Source organism: Pygocentrus nattereri, chromosome 2, assembly GCF_015220715.1.
Source record: "Pygocentrus nattereri isolate fPygNat1 chromosome 2, fPygNat1.pri, whole genome shotgun sequence".
Taxonomy (NCBI): Eukaryota; Metazoa; Chordata; class Actinopteri; order Characiformes; family Serrasalmidae; genus Pygocentrus; species Pygocentrus nattereri.
In genome coordinates, this window is record NC_051212.1 from 32,248,591 (window position 1) to 32,273,776 (window position 25,186).

Here is a 25,186-nt window from a genome sequence, read left to right on the forward strand (position 1 = left end):
CAAGTTTTCAGGACTTGTTTATTTTAAAAACAGAGATAGTTTAACATTGATCGACAAAGTTGTAAAGAGCATTCTACAAGCATACTGGCCCTCAAAAAAGGACACTTGCCATTTTACACACTAAAGGCCACCTATGAAGCAAACAAGCTTCGCACTAATATGGCAACAAACAGGAAGGAATGAAAGCGAGCAAAGTGAAGAGACTAGCATGTGTTATTTGTCCGTACATGCTAATGTAAACGTCCTACTGGGCTGGAGAGAGAAAAAAAAAGCATGTAGAAAAGTGTAAATTCTACGTCTGAAGCTTTATGAAAGCAGTCTATCGGAGAAACAACTTCATTCTTTCAAAAAAGTGTTCACAGCATGTTAAACACTAAACTTTGGCGTGTGGCAACTTTTTTTTAATATATAATTACCATAAAAGGAAAGATATAAAAGTAAGGCAACGTAATTAATCTCTTACCATACAGCAGGACTTTAAACTCTAGTCCTGAAGGGTTACAAGACAAGTAAGTGTTCTCCCATTAAAACACATGAGTGACTTAACAATTAGCAGATGAATCAAGCAGGTGACAGCTTGGAACCACTGAACTGTAGAGTGCTGTGGCCCTCAGGGACTGTAACTGGTGAACCCCGCTTTACAGCAATAAATCACATCAATCTTCAGTGCTGGTACAAGATGGACCACACAGTGAACCACCAACAGTTTCCACCTTCATCTTCAAAATGATCACATCCCACTGCACGAATGCAGGTAAGCTAATGATGTCGATTCAAGGTGAAACTAAGCAGGAAAAGAACAGTTCTTTCAATAAAGAACCTTCTAAAGAGTCTTGCGTGGGCGTTTCATGAAGGACAGGGTGTAATCACCGGAGGGTGTAGGTTTCTGCCTTTTCATCTGAACTTGTGACTGGGCGGTGAGCTGCAGTTTGATGGCGCTGGAGTTAATCTTGGCCGCAGAGAGCAGCTCCTTCATCCCCTTCATCTTCTCACTATGGAAGGTCACCACCGGCCCACTAGCTGCTGCCACTGGCTGGGTAGGAGAAGGCGTGGGACTTGGGGAAGATGGTTCATTCTTTCCATCTGTCTCTTTCCCTCGACCCCCAGCCGAAGATCGACGACGGCCTCCTTCTCCCCCCACTTTTTTGGGCAGAGCAGGCTGGGCGGGTGGAGCAGCAGGTGCAGCCGAGGCTGGTGGAGAGGTCCCTGCTTGTTCCTCGGGTTTGGACTCGCGCCTTGGGCCTCTCCTGCGTCCCTCGCGAGGGTCATCACTGGACTGATCGTCATCATCCTGCGGTTCTGCCTCTTTGGTGATAATAGTCACTTTCTGCCTTATCTGGGTGGGGAAATATCAAAAAGAGTGGGTTTATCAAGCGTTCCCTTTTGAAGGGACTGTCTAACAGCGTCTATATTTTCTGTCTTATTTTGTGCATTGCTGCATTCAGCCAGATTTTCCTTTGGAAGGTTATAACTTTATAGACATTTTAAGTAACAACTAACTGGAATACTTGAAAAACGACAGCTCAAGATGACCTACCAGTGACTAATGTATAGATGAAGAGCTGAGTTTTTGGTCTTTAGCATGCTGTAAATAAACTTACCAGTTGTTTAAACATGTCTGCCTAATCTAAATGTGTGATACGGGGTAACTTTCTTACTTGGACACACAGAGTACCACCTATAACCTTGTTTTTCTTAACTTGAACTTTCGCATTTTTGTATTTTCTTATTTAGCAGGATGGCTGTGACGGAGGAAAATAATACCATAATAATAAAATCACAACAGAAACAACAGCAAACTTCTAAAGAGTGGACAATGTAGATTAAAATTTCACAATATTTCCCACTAGTTACACAATGATGACACACCCATCAGCAAAATAAATATGTAAATAAGTAAATACACAAACGACTGATTATCATTTATATATTTATTTGTTTACTCTATTATCAATTTTAGAAGCCTATTTAAGATAAATTATACATTCTTGTAGATGCTTCAGTTTCCTTTAAATGGTACCAGTTGTCCACCTCTTTTCCTGCTTACTTTAAATTACCACTGACACACTCCTCCACAGTTCTGTTTTGAACCTATTTAGCTGGTCTCTATTTTAACTGCTCTACCCCACCTGCTGGATGGATTCAACGAGCTGATGCATCCTTAATAAGATGCTGCGTCATTTTCATGCTCAACATTTAACATTTTTCTTTTTTTTGTTGAGTGAAGCCACTGTAAGAAGAAAAAAAGAACCTGTGGCAAACATGACACAGCCACAAAATAAATGCTTCCATCCATGACTGTTTTGCTTTTATTCCAGCTTCTTCTAGTTGCATGTGCCATATGACAGGTGACAAAACAGACTCATGCAGCCAGTATAGAAGGCTACACTGACTGATGTGGCTTAACTGCAAGTGGGACATAATGATGCAGTTAAGACTTCAGGACCTGTATTCAAAGCTTCTCAGAACTGATCTAGGATCAGATTCTTCACCTATTTTCAATGACTTTACTGACAGGAGGAGATGATGTAGACCAGCACTTCCACTCTGAGAAGCTTTGTAGACATGGGCCCTGGTCTTCTAGCTGAGTGTATAAGAGTTAACTGTCAATTTTAATGTTACATCTGTCTTGGGAGGAACAGCAGGGTTGTGGTTTATCGTTTCTGGGCTCATCACTGTACTTACAGTATAGCAAATCAACGGCCTGAAACAACGTCACTTTTATACCAATATAAATCTCATTATTTGTTTTAAAGTTACCTATGTGCAAAAGTAGGCTCTGTGCAATACTCTCACATAAACAAAACTGCAAAAAGGTAAGTTGTGCTGATCTTACCTGCGCCTCAAATCGACTGAGGGACTGAACGAGGTAGGTGGCCCAGCCTACATGAAGCACAGGTGTGGGACTTCCCTCTTCCCACTTACAAATTCCATCATAGAAACGCAACAAGTACGCAAAGCATTCTGGGTCTTGGAGGGCAGAGACAGCCGCAGCCTGTCTCGGCTGGTCCTACAGAAAGGTGGCAAATGGAAATGGTTTAAAAGAGAGAGAGAGAGTAAGCAGAGGATTAAATAAACGTAACTGATTAAGCATTTGAGGCTTTAACTAATTTTAGGATCTACCTTCTCCGTTCCCTCAGCACCTTCTCCTCCACTCTCAGCAGCAGCAGCAGTCTCTTTCAGCAGGGTCGGGATGACATCATTAGCAATGTCAAAAAACTCCTTATAGATCTCCTCATCCTCACGGCAGTAGTTGTAGCTAAGAACAAACAGGAGATGAGGAATAAACAGATGATGTTGACTCTCAAGGTGATGAAGATATCATTATTACCTTATTTGCAAAAAGATGCTGTGTTAAAAAACACCTTTAAGTTATTACTACAGACAATGCTTCGGATAAAATGGGTGTAAGAACATCAGCGGTGGATATATATTCAGCCTTCAGAAAACATTTATTACCCCCTTGAATGACCAGGAGTCACCAGCAGGTCTGAACTTTTATTACAAAATGCTTGAACTTCTGAATAACTGCAAGTTATTCCTGAATAATTACAAAAAAAAAAAAAAAAATGTATATATATATATATATATATATATATATATATATATATATATATATATATATATATATATACACATACACACACACACGAAATTTACAAACATTGTAAAGGACAACCAGCATTTTCAAATGATGTCAAAAACGGAGACAGAAGGTTTTCTTCTGACAGCAGCGATATGCTAACAACTACTACTACTACTACTACTACTACTACTACTACTACTACTACTACTAATAATAATAATAATAAGCATGCGGCAATTCTTCCTTTTATCTGATGGTGGCAGCAGCACCGTAAGATTACAGGGTAATGCGCTGCACTGCGGGAATGAAGTTAGCTAAACTTTAAGAGTCTTTCTTCACTGACTAGACCTGCATCTTCATTTACTGAACAACATCTCCAGCTGTAAAGCACAAACTTACAAGTGAGCCCCCGATTTTGGCGAAATGGAAATTCAAATTCAATTACGGGGGGGTTTGGGGCAAGGTCACCCTTATAGAGAACAGGGGCCAATTATGAGAATAGAGACAACGGGGCCAATTACGAGAATAGAGAGAACGGGGCCAATTATGCTTTTTTGGGCTCCCAGCCACAGAAAATTGACATCACTGGGGATGAACTTGCAATCTGACAATTAGACAGCTGCACCATTCAGGAGCTCTGTCACTAATTCTTGGTAAATTTCTCAAAGCCCTAATGCCTCACATAGTTTTGTGCTCTCCCTACTTTACTACACTTGACTACCCCGATGAGTTGACTCAGGTGTGATGGTGCAGGAAAAATACAAAAATGTGCAGAACACATGATTGAGAACCACTTTGCTTATCAGAACTGCCTGAACCAAAACACTGTGGCATGTAGAAAAATTCAGCATACAGTGTGTGTATTGGTGATCACTAGCTGATTGTGTCCAGGAGGAACAGGAAACAGGAAGAGAAGCAAAGGGAAGCGGTTGGGAGGGAGCAGGAGGTTTTGGGTGTGTTCGGTGCAGATATCCTTCATGACATTAGCACAGGAGATAGAACTATTTATACGTATCCAGTCTGTGCTGTGTACGTTTAGGAAGGAAGGTGCAGGTTGTTCAGTCCTCGGGGACTTCCCCAGTCTCAGGGTGGACTAAACTTTACAGAAGGTGAGGATGACACTTTACACTGGACATAGAATGGCTAATACAGGGTCTAACCTTCAAATTTCACTTCATTTTACTGGCTAAAATGTAAATGTATTTTTAAGAGGTGACAATTTGTTGAAATGCTGCTTATACGCAATAAACACGGGACAGAAAATATCAGAACAGAAACGCTCTGGATGCAAAAACAGCAAAGCCAGAAACACCTGGGCTCACTGTAAATGGTACTGAGGTCAAAATATTATTTTTTTTAAATAGTAATAACAATCAGTTCCTTAATAGAGAAATCTCCAAACACCAATCATCTTCTTTTAAACCCAGGACAAAACTTCACTGGTAAGCAAAGGGCCAATACTGCCACCTTCTGCCAGAAAAACACAGTTAACATTTCACTTGACTATAAAAAAATGCTCTGTACATACAGATCTATCATGTTACAGCTTCACTACCATGTATGTAGAAAAATATAATAAAAAAAACAGGCAGACAACTGAACTCACTCTTGCATGACAGAAGCAGCCTCGGCCCAGGCCCCTAAAGCTTCCTGCACATTTCTGTGCCTGTAGTGGTATCCACCCAGGTACATGAATGGATAGATGTGCTCATTGTTGTAGTACTTCTTAGCAGACTCCACGGCCTTGAATCACAGTGAAAGAAGATGCAGCTTAAATGCCTGAACAAATGTTTCATTCTAAGACACGGGGGGGGGGGGGGGGGGGGGGGGGTGACGTGGATCATTAATACTCTGATATAAAACTTGATAAGCCTTAGAGTTAAGTCTTAATCTTTGTTAAATAAAAGAACATGAAGTACAGATCAGTAAAAGTTCATCATCATCATCAAGCCACAAAATTGCATTTGTAGAACCATCTCATCTATGTTTAGTGTGATAAATGGTGTATAAGCTAACTTCACCCATCATTTAAAAGTTCAGTTATGTACACAGGACTGCTGACTTGTTATGGTTTGCCTTCAAAACAAATTAATATATTAAATCTTTTTTTTTTCCACTAGGAGTTGTTACAATGGTAATTACCTAATAGGAGTGTATAATGGAAGTACGTTTCTGCATGATACTAATGTAGTTACTTTGGCTAGGCTATTGCACACAGTGCATCAATTGATCTATAATGTCAAGAACATGCTTATTTTATATCAGAAGCCATGCAGCACAGCTATAAAACAGAATGTTTCCATGAAGCTTTTGTTTTCCCATACCAGCTACGATCAATTTTGCAGGAGTATTTTGTACATTCTTCTGCATCTTCTTGATGCTTTGTGTGCACAGCCAGTATAAAAGGCCACATTGAGTAACACAGGGGTGCCAAGGTTCCCATTTCGGTCTTAAATGTGCCGTGTATAGCTGTGTGCTCATTTAGGAAAAAAAAACAGAAAACTGCACAGTGACACATTTCTCCATTGTGGTTTTGTAGTGATCGCTGCAACCCTATGCACAACGCTTTCATGTTTCTTTGGCTTTTTTGCCTGAAGCAAAGCAGTGGCACCTTGAGATGGATAGAGAGTGGGTCTGCCTTGCCAGAAATAGGTTCCTGATCTTCAAGATCAGCAAGAGTGCCCATTGCCATAGGATATCTGCAAGACAAATGGTAAAAGAACATATACTGAACAGGAGTTACTAGACAGAAATAAAACATAATGCTAACTTGACTTGATTCAAACATGTACATCCACTGCACATAATTAAATGTATTACATGAACTAAAAAAACAACAACAAAATTGTTTCGATGCCAAATATTTTATTAATGTAGACCCAATGTAGAAATTTCAGTTAGTGCTTTTTTCAGCGTAGGCTTCAAAAATGTGTCAGGGACTAATCCTGCTACACATACTGTCTTAAAGGTTACATTTGTATAAAGGACTTGTGTGATGCACCTCTCTAAGTCTCCTCGTTCATACAGCAACCAAAGCAGCCTCTGCAACAGAAAAAAAAAAGTTTTTTGGGTTCTTCAGAAATATAACTTGTTGTGTAGTAGCCAGCGTTTAATAACAGGTCACCTGCTGAAGCTGCAGCAGCTCACTGCTGTCCGTGTGCAGATCTAAAGATGGGTTGATGGCACAAACCATAAACGCTACCTCCATATTACGGTTGCACTTCATGTAAGAACCTTTTAAATACAGCCAGCTCTATAAGGAGAGACACAGAGTAGGAACAGATGGGGGCAAAAGAGTTCATCATAAAATTAAGCAGTGTCCTAGTCATACAATTTCTCTGAAGTCGTTAGCTAGTAAGATCCTGGCTAACTAAAAATATATAACGTTTTACATTACTCAATAAAAGCCTTTTCCTAAGAACCAACTACAAGTCTCAGACAAGGGTAAATTAATGCTCTTACTCTCTCATTGACTCCAGCAGTAACGGTTTGGCCTCTTCTGTCTTCGTTGCCCTTGCCATGCCATGTGACCTCAGCTGTCTCCTCACCCCCTTTGCCGAAGATCACCCAGGCGTGGTCTTCAGACAGTGCCAGGTGAACGTCTTTTAGTCCCAGAACCTGACATGCAGCTACAACTGCAAATGCCACGCCAGAGCTGTCCAACTTTGTGCCTGAGCAAAAAGGAAAATACAGATCAGGAATCCAACTGTTGGTGCAAATATACAATAGCTTGATATCAGTCTATTCAATAAAGTCTTAATAAGAACATTGTGGGGCAATGGTCATCAATTCAAACATCAAAGGCTGCTCACACATAAAAGTCCCTGTGATTCATTTGATGAGTGGCCTTATTACTACACTGAACGGCTGAACAGTGACAGTGCACAATTAAAAGAAATAAATTTACAATGTAGTCTGTGGTAAGTACCTAGGAGCAAAGACCAAGCACATTGATTTCAAATGATGGCGTGTTCTCACACTACACAATACAGAGTATTCTCTCCATAATATACAATCCCCACCTGTGATCAGACTGAAGAGAGACTGAATGTGGGCTCGGTCTTTAAAGTAAGATCGGCTCAGGCTGTTCCAGATCACATCTGAGACCTTCTTCACCAGCTCCCGGCTTGAACCACCTGCAGGCTTGCGGTACACAGACAGGTCCACTGCACCACGGATCTGTGCTGTGAAGCGTTCATGCAGTGCAGATATTAATCCTAGATCTACAGTGGGGAAGCACGAGTTGAGACAGTCTCCTTTTAGAGGTTCAAAGCGCACTCCTGGCACATTAATGGGCACCACCCTGTTGACAGCCAGAAAGTGCTCCACAAAGCCCAGGACCAGAGACAGGAGGGCTAAGTCTGGCTCAGAGTTCGCCAGCTCAGCCTCAAAGAGCTGCACGACTCCATCGATGCCTCTGAGGGGAAAGTGCTTCTTCTGAGCTGACCGGAGCCCCATATTGAGGTACTGAAGTTCAGGAATGGACTTCTGTAACAACCTAATGCAGAGAGAGAAAGCATGTTTCACTTGAACACTGCACCTGGTTTTATTCTTGGGAAGTCTGACTTTCAAATGATTGTGGCATGATCTCAGCAACAGTGACGCTGGCCAGCATTTGAAAGCAGCTCACCCAAGCAGGTTACCAAAAAGATAAGGACTAACTGGTTTTAATCAGCAACATTCAGCACCTCACTGGTAACACACTAATAAAGATGAGGAAAGGGCTGAGCTAACCGGCTACATTCCTACCCATCAAGTAACCGTTAATAACCGTTATAGCTTTTACGGCCTCTTTGACAATCAACATTACCCAACCACTTAACCTAATCCTGCTAACTAACGTTACCATTACATTCTATGTAAACTACTTTGGCGTTCAAGTTTGCTAACTGGCTAATCCAATCCTATCTCAGCTAAAGCTGACCAAAAGGCAAACCTCACAAAACTAGAGGTAGATAATAACACTGTTTTCAGATGTTCTAGCATAATTTCGAAACTACATGATATAGAGAATAATCTAGAAACTGTTAGCCGACTCCCAGCTAACCAGATTAGCTATCTCGTGTTCTGTGCACATGCATTAGCAACGGCAACAATTCAACATTAACTAGCCAACTATTATCTCTATTAGGTAAATATGACCAGGTGGATTGTTTAAATAACTTTATAATTCTTATTTTAGCTTGTATCCCTGTCAAAATAGGGTCTGACACACACCTTTGTTGGAAGATTATGTCCACATGCTTTTGTTTTGCTCCTCGCGTTTGCCGCGCAGTAGAGGGACTCTACCCTGCACAAACGTCCGAGCTCTAAACACTCTCCGCTCACTCGAGCTCCGCTTCACATAGCACTGCTCAGCCCATCCGCACCTTCTGCAGATCGCTCGCACCGAGCAGCCGCGGAAGGAAGCGCTACGGTCGTTCCTGTGAAAACAAAGCAGTTTGGGAAATGTAGTACTGTAGAATCGGGGCGGACTCCTACGGAAGTCCAGGGAGGCCATGGGATGGCTATGATTTTCTGAACGGTTATTTTGAGATCATGACTTCATTGTCTTGTGATTTCGAGATAACAAATGTTGTTTTCTCGAGATCACAACTTATTTGTCTTGACAAAAATTATTTCTCAAGATAACTTGACGATCTTGACAATTTTGAGATCACAAAAAGTGAGCTATGATATCGAGAAAATAACATTTGTTGTATTCTTGAGATCACAAGACAATTATTTTTAACAGTACAGAAAATCATAAGGACCTCGTGGCGTCTGGACTCGCGCAGGACTCTGCCACTCTGGACTGTATCGGCTAGTTTAGATTAAGCTTTGCCACAATACAACATGATTTCGATCTGTAACCAGACACATTTCGACAGGTACTAGATACGACATCAAAATGATCTGTACACGAAACAATTACACTAATAATAATCAAACAAATACACAAATACATAAAGTCAGCTTGGCAGTAAACTGCTCTGCTTGAATGGCCATCTGTTATCCTTCAGTTTAACCCACAGAAATAGTACATAATTTTTAATTATTATTAGTTTTATTTATTTATTTTTTGCAGAGAGCTCTAAAACATTTTTTTGATTTATTACTTTATTTAATAAAATTAGACGTGGATATCCTATTATTATTATTATCATCTTGATAAAATACACATCCCCAAATACATACATACATACATACATACATACATACATAAATAAATAGCCAAGTGAATGTTGGACTGAATTAATTTCTAATTTGGGATATTTAGCTTCCTGATAGTTTTATTAGTATTTTTATAATCATCTTATTTATTATTATGTTTTTTTTTGTATCATTTTAGTACTTGTATTCTTACATTTGTATAAATGTGTTTTTATAGATTAACGTGTATTTTCCTGTACTGTGTTGAAAAATTATCGCGTTTTACTTGAAAAACTGTAACAAGGAGACACCCATAAGAAATGTAGGCTGTAAAAGTCGAAGCGAAAACGAGGAAGGTTATGCGAAGGAAAGCGGTGATCCGCAGGTGGCCGACAGGGAGCGCTGCTGTGCAGAAAATGCACTCCGAGCTCGGCCCAGAGCTGCTCCCACACACACGCGCATTACATAATCACAGTGCAGCAAACAGCACGAAGAAAATCCCTTGTTTTTGTGCGAGCGCTGCTTACAACCACGCTGCAATGCGCTCAACGCGCTTTACACTGTAATGGTAAAGTCAGAAACACCTTAGTCGTCGAAAAGGTGGTCTCTGGACCGCGGAGGCTGTCAATAGTTCTCATGTCCGCGCTTATCGCGTGATAAGATAATATAGGATCAAACAGAGTGATCGTGGACTATTTGTCAGTCAACGTGTTTGTTTTCTGTAATGTAATATGTTTGTTTACATCGATGTGACCTACATTTACATTAAATAAGGGTGTGCGCGCATGAAGCGAGCTGAGAGTAGAAGCACTAATGGACCGCTATGCCTTTAAGGAAGGCAGCGACCTCTCACCCTGATAAACGGAGATCGGTGTGTGTGTGTGTGTGTGTGTGTGTGAGAGAGAGAGAGAGAGAGAGAGAGTGAGAGTGAGAGAGTGAGAGAGTGAGAGAGTGAGAGACTGTACCCGCCCTGTTCACTTCCATCTCCTCCTCCCATCCTCCACAACGCATTCAAGAGCTTCACCTGTGCTCTCTCTCTCCCGCTCCGGTCCAGCTGCAGGGGGATATTCTGGTGAAGTCGGGCCGTTCAGAGTAAAGGCGGACAGCGTTTCTGAGTGGTAGCTGCTTCCTGAACCGCAGAGTCTGCACATTACGAGAAAAATGGCAGATCCCATGACACAGTCTTCTCAGATATCGTCGTCGCAAGGACTAAACGATGGACACACTGCAGCGTCCAAAGACTCAAAGTTCTCGGGTAAGCTACGTAAAGTTAGCGAGGTCAGCTGGACTGGGGTGCAGGTTTAGGCACCGAGCCTAAGACCGTTAAAACCGTTAAAACCGTTGAGCTTGGTTTGTTTTTTTCCATCCAGCGAAACTGAGCCAGCGAGAGCAGCATGATGGCTGAATGTGTAATCGCGTCCATCGATCCCTGCAGTCCGCAGTTTGGGTTAGGAGAAAATGACTCATGTTATATTCCAGTATCATCGATTTTGACCCCAGCACCGCCTCGTTTGCGGTAACGTAACGTTTAATTTTCCACAACTTGGCCAACAGTAAAGCCACGAAGCGCCGTGCTCGTGCGTAGTGGTGCGTTAGCCTATTTAGCTGATTTAGCCTTCAGTCGCTCGCTTAGCAAGACCCACTAAACGACTCTCTGAAGGTTGCCGTCCTCCATAGCTGTGACCTAACTTTTAATTTTAGGAGCAGGCCACTGAGAGCTGTGGAGACACGTTTTCTGTGCCCCGCTGGGGGCGTGAGGAGAGTGGAAATGGCCGGGCTGCGGCTCGCTCGGCTCTGATCTGCACTGCGGTGCTAATGCACTACAGCGGAGCGGCTCTTAAAGGCGCTGGGTGTGTTTATTTCTTGGTTCGGTTTTTTTGGCCTAACGTTGTCGAAATGGCAAACAGACATTACGCATTAACTTAACACACCACAGAGCCCAAACTCGATCTTTATTGACGCCTTCGTTTCGCAAAATTGTTCTTGGTGCTGTTTACTATCTATTTTCACAGGGTTTTATCAGGCTGAGGGCATCGACTACTGAGGGGAAGCTTTAGTTCAGCGCCACGGGTTCACGTTAATTCTTAATTGTATGGCTGGAGAGCACTTGCGGTTTCCTTTTTGGAGGAGCTCAGGAAGGATGTAAAGAGAATTAATGATGAATTCCATTTTTTCACTTAATTTCCTGCAAAATTATCCAGCCGTCGCGGTATAAACAGAGTTGTTCCGAGGGGGTTTATGTGAAACGTAACTACGTACCCGCTGTGGTTTGTTCGCTGTTTATGAAGGATCCAGGGGTCGTGATGTTCACCACGCATTTAATTTTCATTTTATTTTCTTTACAGCCTGTCCTGTGAACCTGCACATCTGAGCTTATATGTGTAGGTAATGTTGGAAACGCTAAAACGGTACAAAACGTTTTCTTTGGGCGGCTACTTTGTCTCACAATACCTGGTATGAAAATGTATTAGGCCAAAATCTTCAGTCAAAACTATTGTAGAAAAATGCCTCATCACGCCGCGTATTTCATGTAGTGCTTTCTGTGGGGTAGCTTTCCTTGAGGCATTAAATGCTTCATACATCTGGTTCCGATCACCACCGCTGTGGACAGTTGAGACATTTCTGGTAAATGGTAATTCTGATAAGTTTCTCTAGCTTTTCCAGTAGTTTCTCCCCTTAAACGTTTGACATGCGTGAACATTGGGTTTTCTTAAATCTTTGTTTTTGCTGTATTTGAAAAGCTCTCTGTAATAGATTGCATGCCTCTCCCGTTTGATTGGACACCCAGGAAGGCTAATTCTTTTGTTGCTTGTCATGACCGTTCTTGGTTTCGTTATTAAATAAAGATTTACAGTATGAGCAGTCAAGCGGGAGACGCTGGACCAGATAGTCAAGCCAAGCTGGGCTGACCCTTCCTTACCATCTCTTAAAAGATGCCAGATCTTTAGGGGAAGATGCACCAACGCAGCAGAATCTGAGCTGCATAGTAACAAGTGTTTTTTAGGTTCAGGTTTTGGACCCACTCAGAAGTTTCTCTGATATATTAATGATCATTCCATCTTCCAACACTTTTCTTTCTTTTTGGCTAATCATGAATTGTCATTAACTCCAGCTTGATGACTTTATTAGCTACCGTATGCCTGAATGCTTTTTGATCTCATTTTGCACATTGGAGCTGAAAAGACACCCACAGCTTATGAAGATTTCATGTGAAGAGGTGAAGAAAGTTTTCAATACAAAGCTAACCAAACACACCCAGAAATCGTGCTCTAATGAAGCTCTAATATTTTCTAAATGTAATCTCTAAAATCAGTATCTGAGGCAGCCCTGGTGCCTAGAGAGGGTTGGGTTTCATTATCTGGTCCTCAGCGCTGGCGCTGAAGTTGTTGGCATGACACAGATGCCACACAGCACTCTGTGGGTGCCCACAGCTGAGGCCAGACCAGCCATTTCTCATGCTTAGTCTGACCTGGGGTCACTACCATGCAGTGTCTGTAACATGAGTCTCCTTGCCACGTTTAACCTCTATCCATGTAAGATATGTGCAACCTGGATATGTGCAACTGGCTCTAGCGTGTTCTGTTTCATCAGGAAGTATTTGTACCCTTGTGCATGTCATCAGAACCATTTTGTACACTTTGAAGGTGAAAGACTTAAAAACAAGTGTTACCTTTCACTGTAATATTTTACATATAGGAGCTTACTCAGAGCCCATAACAAGATGGAAAGAAGTACTAAAACTATCCAAATCACTGGCAGTGTAGGTAATGCTATTTAGGCATGCTCACTTGACATGAAGCTGGATTGTTACTGTTGTAGTGTTTTGGTGGATATGATTAATGTGTCCAGTGAAAGGAGACTGGATTTCATCAAAGGCTGTTGACAGCTGAATGGCTTGGAATACATCCAGAAATACTGGCACCCTTGCAAAGTTGAGCAAAAGCAAAGCTATGAGGAAATATTTGTTCATCAGCTTAATCTTACACTGAAAATGTAAGAAATATCTAGCTTTCCTTTAAGGTAATTTATTAAAAGAAGAAAATGTACATGCCCCTAGTCATAACGAATGATGAACAAAGACTAATTATTCCTGTAGAGAAGTTTTTGTTATTATTTTTATAAAGACATGAAGCTCCTCGAAGGCCAGGCCTGTAGCTAGCTAACTTGCTCATGCACGCACGCATGCACTCGCTCGCTCACCCATCCATGGCTGAAGTTTCTCCACAAGGCATCAGATGACATGCTGGGCAAACACTTTATAATTCTTTAGTCTGGGGAATATCAGAATTCACAAATGAAAGGCAAGATATTTCTGACCTTCTAAATCAGGCTGTAGCTACATGAAAAAAAAAAACCCTGGAAATATCTACTTTCACTGTTAAGGTTAAGAGATTTTAGACAAGCTGAGCTGTTATGAAACTGTTTAGAAGCATCATTCTCATGTACAATGAGGAGGCTCCAGAAGTAAACCTTTTTCCAAGGATCACAGTTGAGTGATTCCTTTAATTGGACACGTGAGATATTACTTTGCTAAGATAAAGGACCTTTAATTGGAACTAGAGTCTCTGGTCAGACCAAAATGGAGCTTTTTTGCAATAAGCACCAAAGGTGGCTTTGATAAAACATTCAAGATAATGGAAAAAAAGAAACTAATCCCCTTTGTGAAATATGGTGATGATCCTCCGCTGAAAAGCATATTTGAGTCTAGTTAGGATGCATGGCATCGTTGCTTCACTCATACAGAAAAACAGGGAGCCATGAATAGCGTGTAGCTGGATATTCCATACAGTATAGTGGTGTAATGACACAAATGATTACTCACTGACCACAGAGTCAAGCTCTTTCAAACTGGACCCTGTACCTGTGGCACAAGTTGTAGAATAGAGTCCTCTGAAACGTGAAGATGGGAGCTTTAACTCCAATTAGCTTGTATGAAATTGGAGAATAGGCTCAAAGTGGTTCCTTAGGTGTGTGCAAGTGAAACTGGAAGGTGGAAGGGTGGTCCTAGGTGTGTCTTGTAGTGAAAGGATCTTGAGCATCAGGATCAGGGTGAGGCAAGAATGCTGTGTGGCAGGTATGCTTTCCTAAACTCCAGTCAGCTTAGCTTGCCCTGGTTGGGGCTCGGGTGAACAGGTGTTCCTTTGTGGTAATGATTCTGATTCACAACCGGTACAGCTCACTCCAGTTGTTAGTGCTTGATTAGCCTGCTCTCTTCAGAGCTTTATCCATGGCTCTGTATGCCTGGCACGCCTTTTTCTGTTTGAGGTTGTCAAGACAAAGAACATTGTGTGGCCTGGTGCTTTGTCAGTTTGATGTTGGGCTAAACTGTGAAAGGAGGCTTGCTGTTAAAGCTTATGTTTCTGACATGTGGTTAGAAAATGGATTCCTTAAAGGGCGTACATAACTCCTGCCCATGATGCATTGTGTGGGTGCTTGTTTGGGGTCAGACATTGGAAACTATGGGAGGAATTATTTGAAAAGTACATAAGGAATTTGTCCGCAATGGATAATAATAATGTGTGGAGTCTTTAAGAATGTTATCTAGAAAGGCTGAAACAGGATGGCTGTGTTTCTAATTAGATTTGCTCTACTAATATGACGTGCATTCACTGACCTTCTAATAGATACTGACCTTGTTGCAGTAATTTGGCTTAAATTAAGTTTCATACTTCTTCCTGTTGATGAGGAAAAGATATCTTTAAAAAAAAAAAAAAAAACAAGCATTGGTTGCTTAAATGTCAACATGAGACAGGTAAGAGGTTTTCTCATTGGATGCTGCATTGATGTCGTCCATTTTCAATTTGTAGAGTATAAGGATATTAAGATTATTTACTTCTCATTCTTCTGTCCTTTTTATTTTTTCAGATTCCTTTTTTTCCTCTTCGCCTGTATCTCTCATTCAGTCTCCTCAAGGCAAGTGTATAGTTCTCTTATGCTGCTCGCCTGCTTTTCTACCCTTTTTATCTCTCTCCTCTTTAACTTATCCTTCTGTCACATCTTTTCTACTTAGTATGCCATCTCTTGCTCAGCTGCTTCTGTGATCCTCTCAATCCCTCTCTCTAGTGCCCCTCTCCTCCTTATACTAGGCTGAGTAACAGTAACTTGGCTAAGCAGAGAGCACCACCTCTTACGATAGTAAAAAGAAACGGAGGACAGGAATGACAGGAATGAAGAAACCACACATCCTTTCATGTAAGCTGAAACAAATTTCAGCCTTAGCCAATATGTCTTGACTCCAGTTGTCCATTTACTTGTCTTGCGATTCTGAAAGCGTCCTCTCCTTCTCTCAGTATGCTCATAGTTTTGCACCAAACAGCATACGAACATGGATATTCAGTTTCACCCTGCACGCCGCCTTTCCACACGCTACAGCCCAGACCCTCCCATCCCCTCGTTGACAACCCCAGAGGTCCTGTAATATGATTCTCCCAGTTTCTAATAGTGCCCCCTAATAGACATGCATGCTGGAATCCCAACAGGTCAGCCAGGTTCCACCTGTTTTCAGCACCATTTGATGTTTGGAATCCTCCACCTCTGTTTGGCCACACCTTTTGCAGTTTCATGACATGCCCAACAATAAATTGAGAACCTGTAACCCTGACTGCTTTAACTCGATGCCATAGCTGCTCTTTCAAAGCCATCACTCTTAAGTCTCTAACATAACTTGTTAGGTTGCACAGAGGAAACTTGAAAAATGAGTTCTTCCAGCACGCTGTATTTCGCATGGCAATGTTATGTATTATGATCAAACATTAGAACCACTTAATCTAATCTACCTATATCTATCATGATTCACAAACAGAAAAGCAAGGTCATCCTCAGTCTTTCCCAGCTGCAAGCATTATTTAGGTCAGCGTTACTGTGGGTCCACGATAATCCCAAGATTGCCACCTTATTTTAAGATAGCAGTGAAGTTCAAGTTCACTTTGTGTGAGAGCAGAGTCCTAAAAATGGATCAGGTTGGTATCCCCAAGGAATCCTGTCCTTGATGTCCCTCCTCCTCCACCACTGGCTGTGTTTGGAGGTGCCTCCCCCCAGTTTTCACTTGGTACTGCAGGTAGAGTGACACTGGGGAGGGATCGACCATGAGGATGCCTGCTCTGGGTTATTACCCCCATGGCTATGGCTGCCGGCTCTTCACGTCTGCTTGCACCTTAAGACGTTTGCATGCAATCTCTTACCACAGAGTAAGGGAATTCTCAATATTTTTTGTTTTAATGACTGTCATTTTTTTGTTTGTTTGTTTTTGTCTCCTGTCTTCTCTGCCATTTAAAAATAGTTACATAATCATTTTAGCAATCGTGATTTAAACTACAGTCAGTCAAAGAAAGGTGTCATGTTACTGTCTTGTAATAAAGATGCTGCATCTGCTAGTGCAAGGCTTGATTAAAACATTAATTAAACTTGGAGAACTATTCTGGTAGAATGAAATTTTCCTTTAGTTGTCTTGCTGTTGCAAGGCTGTTGGATTTTTCAATGTGGTTGCCAGTTAAAGTGATCTGTTATTCATTTCTTGCATGGTAACATGGAAGGTGGTTAGAGATGCTGGAATGTTTATGGGAGTCTGATTCCAGAGTCATTGCTCTCTGAGCTCTGTTTGACCTGGTCTCATCAAAGCAGGATGGTCTTCAGGGGAAAGGCAATCTTAGAGTAAAAAGTAAAGGTTTTTCTTTCTATTTATTGCTTATACCAGTGATTTTCAAACCAGCCCTCTGGACCCCCATACAACCCACATTTTCCCTTTAGTCCTGCATGTTGCAAGTTGACAGGAAGCGAAATTGTGGATCGCCTGGGTGGACCTGAAGACTGAGTTGGGAGCCACTACCTATATACTAGGTTATTGTTTTCTTATGAATCAGTTGTTGATGTGCTATGATGATCCTGTTTCTTCAAAATTGGTAGCACCTAGGTAGCCTGCAGATGCCCAATTCTGCTGAGACCATGTGGGCTTAACATGAGCCTATGACATTTTGATACATCTCAAATAACAGTGTTCAGAGAACTTACTTTTTGCTTGTTCCTTTGTACCATTTTATACCATTTTGTTTACCTTTTGATTTACCCACAGGCAGTAGCTGCTGGCAGTATGCCCTCTGGTTGCTTCCAACGTTAATGTTGGAATTTCACTTTTCTTCAATATGTCTTTATTTCCTTACTACCTGATTTGGAAGCAGGCAAATTCATTTACTCTGTGAGAATTCTGTACTGTTTAATATTTGTCGTTTTCCTTTTAATACAAGAAACTATGGAAATTACATGGATATAAATTAATTTGCAAGGTATATATTTACACCGGTCGTATTGTTGAATTTGCAGCGTTAATGGAACACATACACTTAGTAATGACAGACACAAGTTATTATTTCTGTCATCATTTACCTTCACTTAATAAAAGAAGCACTTTTCCCTTATGCATCATTTAGATTCCTCAAAGGTTATACCACATTGTCTGACTGGCATGTCATCCATTAATCGTTTGAACCATGCAATGCATGATTGCTTCAGCTGCAACAAAATTGATGCTACCAAACATCCTAGGAATGCTATTTAAAGTACTCTTGTAATTTCTGATTGCTAAAGTTTTTGGGCCTGTTTTTGACTCTGAAATAATGTCTCTGGAAAGCTGCATTTAAAAGCATTTGAATGGATGAATTTAACCTTTTACATTTTTGAGGTAAACCCTTCACATTCCCCAGAGCTGCAAGCATGGCCCTCCACTTTAGCACATCTATATTACTGTAGAGTGTGCCTTGATTTTTGTTTCCTCCCCATCTTCTCCCCCTTTTCCCTCCTTGTTTAATGGATGCAGACAAAAGGGTAGTACTGGGCTCTGACAGGCCTTCAGAGGGTGTGGCCACATCACTTCGCTTTTCTTCCCAGCCAAGTTCCTTTTCATCTGTGTGTTATGGAAATGAATCCTCAGGACCACCTGGTGGAAATGTAGATCGTAGTTTCCAAGAGAAAAGGGAGCTTTTTGAATCATCAGTTGGATCCCAAAGGCAGGACTCGTCCCCCATAAAGGTCTCACCTGTGTCTGAGCGAATCAAAGCGTTGGAAGCTCTGGCTTCAAAACAGAATGATTCTGATTGGAATGATGGAGGATTTCCTCATTTCCGAGAGCGGCACTATGAAAAGTCCCCTACAGAGATGCATGGCATCTCTTCCCGCTCATCATTTAAGAAAAGGGCCACATCCACTGAACAAGAATCTCCCGAATCACCTTTCGAAGTACTTGGTGATGCCAGACAAGGGAGTGACTTTGAGGATACTGCAGACTGGATGAAAGCTCATTTGCCCCCAGCACCTGACTTTGGCACTGGAGAATCTGATTTTGATGAAACGAAAGAGTCTGCTGTAATGCAGGAGAGCCCATCAACAGAGATAAAGGGCAAAGATACAGATGTGCCAGAAGTTCCTGAATCTTTTGTAGGTGTTCCAGATGAATTTATGGACACTCCTATTGAAGTGCCTGAACAAATGGTTGATGATAATAAAGAGGCTAAGCAAGACAGTGTTGAGGAGGAGTCTGAATTTGATCTTAGATTTTTACCCACTGCCTATATGTGGGACAAACAAGAGAAGTCTGACATGGACACACAATACCCATCAAACATCCCTGAAACTCAAGATTCTGAGAAAGCTGTATCTTCTGCACCACCTATTGGGTTTGAATCATCTTCTGTTCCTTCTCCACCTCCTGTTGCCCAGATGGACTCGAGTACAAAGCAGCAGTCTCAGGCTGGTGGCTCTGAACCTGCAGAGATCCTTGAAGTTGACAGCTCTGGAGAATCTGATGATACAGTGATTGAGGATGCAAGTGGTGGCCAGCCACATGCAGGCCCTGCTGCTCTGGAATTTGTACCTTGCATAGATAAGGTTACCCTTTCAGATGACAAAGAGAAACCTGGCATTCTGGTACCCATCATTAATGTCATTGAGACTGAGGAACAGAATATCAGTGATGATGAAATGGTTCAGGAGGAGGAAGAGGATGATGAGAGATATCAGATAATTCAAGAGCCTACTACACAGGCTTCAAAATCATCTGATGAACATTCTGAGGTTTCAAAATCTGAAGAGGTTCCCCTGAACGAAGATGATATTTCCTCACCAACAAAGGTTATGGAATCTGATGTAGATTTTTCTCCAAAGCACAAGATCAAGGATGATGTTAGTGAAGACCTTTTAAACCAGACTTGTGTTGATTCAAAGGGATCCACTTTGGAGGATTCTCGTGAGCCTGTATTGCAGAATGTATATGAACCTCAAAAAGAGTCTTACGTTAACATTGTTAAACCAGACAAAACTGCAGAAATAACACAAGACCTGCAACATAATTATGAGGATCTCTCAAATGAGATTGAATCCAGTGATATAGATACATACTTGGATCATTACTCTAGTCAAGAATTAGCTTTGAAAGATCAGCTAAATTCAGGTGTTTTGAGTGAGAATGATGGGGAATTGTATGACCTACAAAAATCCAACACTCTCGAACGTAGTCAGAATGACACGATGTTTGCTCAGCAGTCAATTGAAGAAACTATTGTTGATGAAATTGATGAGCAGCTTAATGAAAGCAAACAAAATATTGATCCAGTTCCTGAGCCTTTGCTGGCTGGCATCGCAGATGTTCATAATGAGTCTGTGCTCCCTCAAAATGAAGTGCCAAGTCCTGAACTAGAGGATCAATGTGTAGATCTAGAGGACCGGACGAGAGTTACTGCACCAGGAAGTTCTTCACTGGTGGAGGAGAAGGATTACATCAGTCAGACCATCGTGAGTCCACCCTCTATTCAGGAGAACACTCCTGCTCCATTCCCCTCTTTCCATGATGATCCATCAGGCAAAATCAGTGAGGTGATTTCTGATTTTGTGTCCAGTGATCTGAATGAGGGATTAGTGATCTCTAGCTCTGAACCTGATGATGTTCCAGACATAGAGATGTCACCGGAAAGGACAAGTGAACCTGAGAGCGTTGAGCCAGAATGCTCTGTGATGACCGCATCAGACAGCTTTGTGGAGTTTATGAGGGAGTGCTTGAAGTCACAGCAGGATGAGCAGCCCGAGAGCCTTGGTCTAGGATATGTCACCAAGGATCCTACGTCTGTTGTCCCTTCTCCACCTGCTATGATTATGGATTTGGAGCAAGAGCGTCTTACTATCTGTGCTCTCAAAGAGCTTGGGAGCAGCCAAGAGCAAGAGGATGAAATAAATGTTTCCAACAAAACAACCTCCGTCTCTTCAAAGGAGGGTTCACAGCCTCCATCTAAATCAGAGTCTTCCGTCACCTCAGTTTCCACACCTCAGCATCTTCCAAATGAGTATCAGCCTGAAACGTCATTAGCCAAAGAGGTAGAGGCAATCGACATTTGGGTGGCAGAAGCCTACCACCTCGCAGAGCATGTTTTGGCAGCAATACTAACCCACCTGTCAGGTAACTTGTCTTTCCTTCAGGCTATTAGCCTGCTAACCTTGCACGCAAAAAGTCCCAGCTCTGGACTTAACTGTCTTACTTTATATTCGGTTTGGTCTCCACCAACACTAACATTTAGTTGCATGTGTTTGAGAAATTGAAAACACTTCAGTGATTATCAAACCATTTGCAGGAATAGAATACTTGGTACTCTATCACCAGTAAGCACTCCAAATTCTGAATTGAGAGCGCAACCCTTCAGATCTCTGGCTTGTTTGTCCATGTCATACATGTCCTTTTTTCAGAGTGGAGCTTGAGGAAATGTGTTCTGTAGGACCCTGGATATGCCCTGCAAATGGCAGAAGTGTCCACATGGTATCAGTTTGCATAACCCTTGAAGCTTGGCAGTAAAGACTCTCAAGTGTTAGATTTCTGCAGCATTATGCAGCTTTCTCTGGCCCACTGCCTTTACAGCAGAGGGCAATGGAAATTAATTCAAGATGAACATGTCATTTTAGAGAAGTCCTATCAGTTTCTTCTTCTCTGCCTTTGTCATCTTTGGCAGAGCTGGAGGGGATAAGGCTACAATCTCAAGTGACACAAGGAAATGATGCAGAATAATGATTTTCATGTGATTCTAATCCTAGCTCAAGTAATCCTAATTGTGTGCTGTACAGCAGTGATTCTAGTGTTTAATGTAGTTTTTGTATGACTTAATTAATATTTTATGACATATTTATGACAACTGAGCTTATATCCTGTAGGAGAGTTTGTCAGATATTGTGTAGTTGTTCTTGCTGATCTGATCTGGGGTTTTGGTATAAAGGATTTGAATGCAGATGCAGGAAGTCGCGGACTCCTCCTTATGATTGCGCTTTGTGCAAAAAAAAAAATGTAAACCCCCTCAAATTTATGACTACTTAGTTAATACACGCCACAGGGTCACGTACACTGTCTCCTCCCATGTTTTTTTTTTTATATAAGCCACTAGTCAAAGTCAAGCATCAAAACTAGTTGTCTGAGGCAGCAAGGCTCAGATGGCTGATGTTTGGTGTGAATTCATTACTTGCAGATAATGATCCCTTTTTGTAAACACTGTCACTCCCTGTACGGTTGTTTTCCAAAGTTAAACTTTCTACTGTTGATGGTGTTTGTTTTGATGGGGGTGAGTACTAGCTTCTTCATCTTATTCGTGGTTAGTCTGGACACTGTCACAGCAGAACAGATCTAGTTGATTGTCAGGTTTTTTTGTTTGTTTGTTTTTTGTTTTTTAATCTTGTTGCAGATTATAAATGGTCTTCAAGTCTTCCGTTGTTGGCAAATAACTGGGGGAGGGGGTGGGGTTGGATGATGACTTGCTTTTTTTTGCTGTTTGTGTTTTTTACAAACACACACTGATTCTCATCTATTACCATAGCAAGCATTTTTTTAAATCCCCTGCATTAGCCTAGTGATGTGTGTACATTTTTTAAATGATGCAAACACACGTGGCCATGCATTCGCACACGTACGTGTATTTTTATATATATATATATAAATGAAAAAACCTGCATGTGCCTTTAAGAGCTGAGCAGTGCTAGTGCTGAAAAGAGGCCACTGCGGCTCAGCTACCGCTGGGACATGCTGCTGTATCTGGGGCCGCTAAGGCGAGAGATGGAGGCGGGGCGGGGGGGTGGGGGGGTGGGGGAGCGATAATGAACGAGCACTCAGTCCAGGCTGCCTCCCTCTGGGCACTGGCAAAGCATGCTGGGAGGGACTCAGACCCCTGCAGTGAGCGAGCAGGAAACCCCACGCCTGCGTTCGTTAGCCCCCTAAAGCATCTGAAATGGAGAGGTGAAAACAATGGTGTGCTTTCTGAGGCTCTGAATCGTTGGCTTTGCACCATTGTGCTGTGATTATGTCATGATGAGTCTTTTTGTAAACATTTTTTTCCTCTATGTAGATTGTTTATACTGAAATGTTTATCCACAGTGAAATGGGGATGTTCACAGTTTGCCTGTTGGTTATTACTAACACTGCCTGCAGGGAGGTACCCTGCTTTAACACAACTATTGCTGTAGTGAAAGATATGGTAACTGCTGCAAACAAGCTGAAGTCGGCTCAAGTCTTAGGTGTAGGGTGGGCAGTATGCAAGTATTTATCGTTATTGTGCCACTTTGTAACAAAACACTTCTCTGAGCATATTGTGGGTATCATCAGTACTTAAAGAACCTTGACCAACTGCATGTTATGTTAAAAGGAGAGCATAATTAGTCGTTTTTATTTGCATGTAGTGCCACACAGTATGCAAAACACTCAATAAAAATAGCCATACATAGTATTTTAAAATAAATATTGCAGTGTATATCATGTCTTGAAGTATTGTGGTGATATATTTTTGCCATATCACCCAACCATACTTCTTGGTTCTTTTGTTGTCATTTCTTGCAATGCCTGGGAGACAGATTAATTCTGATCCAGAAGAACCCGACACACCCAATAATAAATAGTCTTTTCCTGATCATAAATAAGTTATTTGAGTACAATAAATACTCCTGTAAGCATACTGTGTGATCTAATCAGTGCCAGTGCACTGAATGCTGTAAATGTCTGAAAAGGTTCTACTGGATTTTAAGTGCAGAGACGCAATGCCATTAATGTATAGGAAGAGACGGGGTAGAATAACACAAGACAGTAGATGTGCTTGCGCAAGTTCCCATGCCCTTCCCTCACGTGCCAGTGGAGGAGGTTTCTAGAACAGAAAGCAGGAAGGTAGCGTTTCAGTGTTAAGAGCTGGTTTTAGCCAGCTTTTTCTGTGCTCTTGTGGGTTGCAACACTGAAAGGAAAGTCTGAGGCACTGTGCAAGCTTGACGACTAGAGAACATAGAAATCGTACATAAATGTCTGTTTCCTTATGTATGCTTCCCTGAGATGGCAAAGCACACATACCAGAGACCCAAGGCGTTTCTCCACGTGGAGACTGCCGTTTACATAAGGCTTCTTTAAAAGGTTTTCATGCTGCAGTTGAGACTGAATTACATAACTATATAGGAAATGTCTCTCCTTTGTTTTGACAGATTCATAAAGTTAAGGCCAAGTAGCTAAATAATTCTGCCAACAAATGGCGCCATGCTACTTAGTAAGGGCAATATTATTTTGGACGAGCGTAAGCATGATTGAAAGTAAAACAAATATAAATCATTATAGATATTAATTTTATTGTATCATATCTCACTTTCCTCCTTCTCACTTACACCATACACAAACTCACTACATATCACTCATGCACTAACATACATTCCATGCACACACATGCTCTCTCTCTTGCAGTATACGAGCTGGTGCACTGGCGCGACCCGAAGAAGACGGGTGTGGTTTTTGGCACCTCCCTGCTTCTGCTACTGTCTCTGGCAGCTTTCAGCGTGATCAGCGTCATCTCCTACCTGCTTCTGGCCCTGCTCTGCGTCACCATCACCTTCCGCATCTACAAATCTGTCATCCAGGCCGTGCAGAAATCCAGTGACGGGCACCCCTTCAAGTAAGACAAAGCATTCTCTGAAGGGCTGTGGTCTTGAGATGCACTATGTGCCAGGACTGTTTTATAAAATATAGAAATTGGGACTAGATCTACCTGGATTAGGATTCTAGAGAAACATAACGCTTCATTTTGTAGTATTACGCATGCAGTAAAGTGAATGAAATTTAAAGATTTAGCACAATAGCCCAGCGTCATCTAAATGTTCTGCTTTTTCGGAGTACAACAAATGCATCATCAAATATTGGTCTGAAATATCAGTCACATCATAACATCTGTCCATTCCTTCTGCTGATACCAATGTGATTCCATCCTTAGTACTGGAAAAGGAAAAAGTGGTATCGTGCCACCTCTTCCTAAAACTGTTCATGATTATAGGCCCATTACTATGGATCACATTCAGAAGGATTTTATGTTATGCAGTGTTCAGATGGAGTTGCACTCTGCAGAGAATATTTGCTCTTGGTTTATGAATGCATGTGTTCTTTTACTACTGACTATCTGCAATATTTACTACTGACCATGGCCATACTTTTCT

At 41.6% G+C, this 25,186-nt stretch overlaps 2 protein-coding genes across 5 annotated transcripts in view; one reads left to right on the top strand and one right to left on the bottom strand.

The window, feature by feature from the left end:
- men1 (multiple endocrine neoplasia I) lies at positions 1-10,873 on the bottom strand. 2 transcript variants are annotated; one of them, XM_037535704.1, is made up of 11 exons: positions 10,743-10,873; positions 8,804-9,009; positions 7,609-8,084; positions 7,049-7,257; positions 6,711-6,839; positions 6,588-6,628; positions 6,198-6,285; positions 5,193-5,329; positions 3,124-3,259; positions 2,837-3,010; positions 1-1,336 (listed from the first exon to the last, which is right to left on the bottom strand). In XM_037535704.1, the coding sequence occupies exons 3-11, from the start codon at positions 8,042-8,044 to the stop codon at positions 824-826; spliced, it is 1,863 nt and encodes a 620-aa protein (XP_037391601.1). In that variant the 5' UTR covers positions 8,045-8,084; positions 8,804-9,009; positions 10,743-10,873; the 3' UTR covers positions 1-823. The 2 variants fall into 2 exon arrangements, with proteins under 2 accessions (XP_037391601.1, XP_017575443.1); XM_017719954.2 differs by having other exon boundaries at positions 10,684-10,814.
- rtn3 (reticulon 3) overlaps positions 10,834-25,186 on the top strand; it is a 22,130-nt gene continuing 7,777 nt past the window's right edge. The window contains exons 1-4 of one of the 3 annotated variants that reach the window (XM_017719950.2): positions 10,842-10,973; positions 15,584-15,631; positions 18,528-21,155; positions 24,444-24,651. In XM_017719950.2, coding sequence (XP_017575439.1) covers positions 10,880-10,973; positions 15,584-15,631; positions 18,528-21,155; positions 24,444-24,651 — 2,978 coding nt within the window. In that variant the 5' untranslated portion in view covers positions 10,842-10,879. Of the gene's footprint in view, positions 10,974-15,583; positions 15,632-18,527; positions 21,156-24,443; positions 24,652-25,186 lie in introns of all 3 variants that reach the window. The other 2 variants (XM_017719951.2, XM_017719952.2) reach the window with 2 other exon arrangements.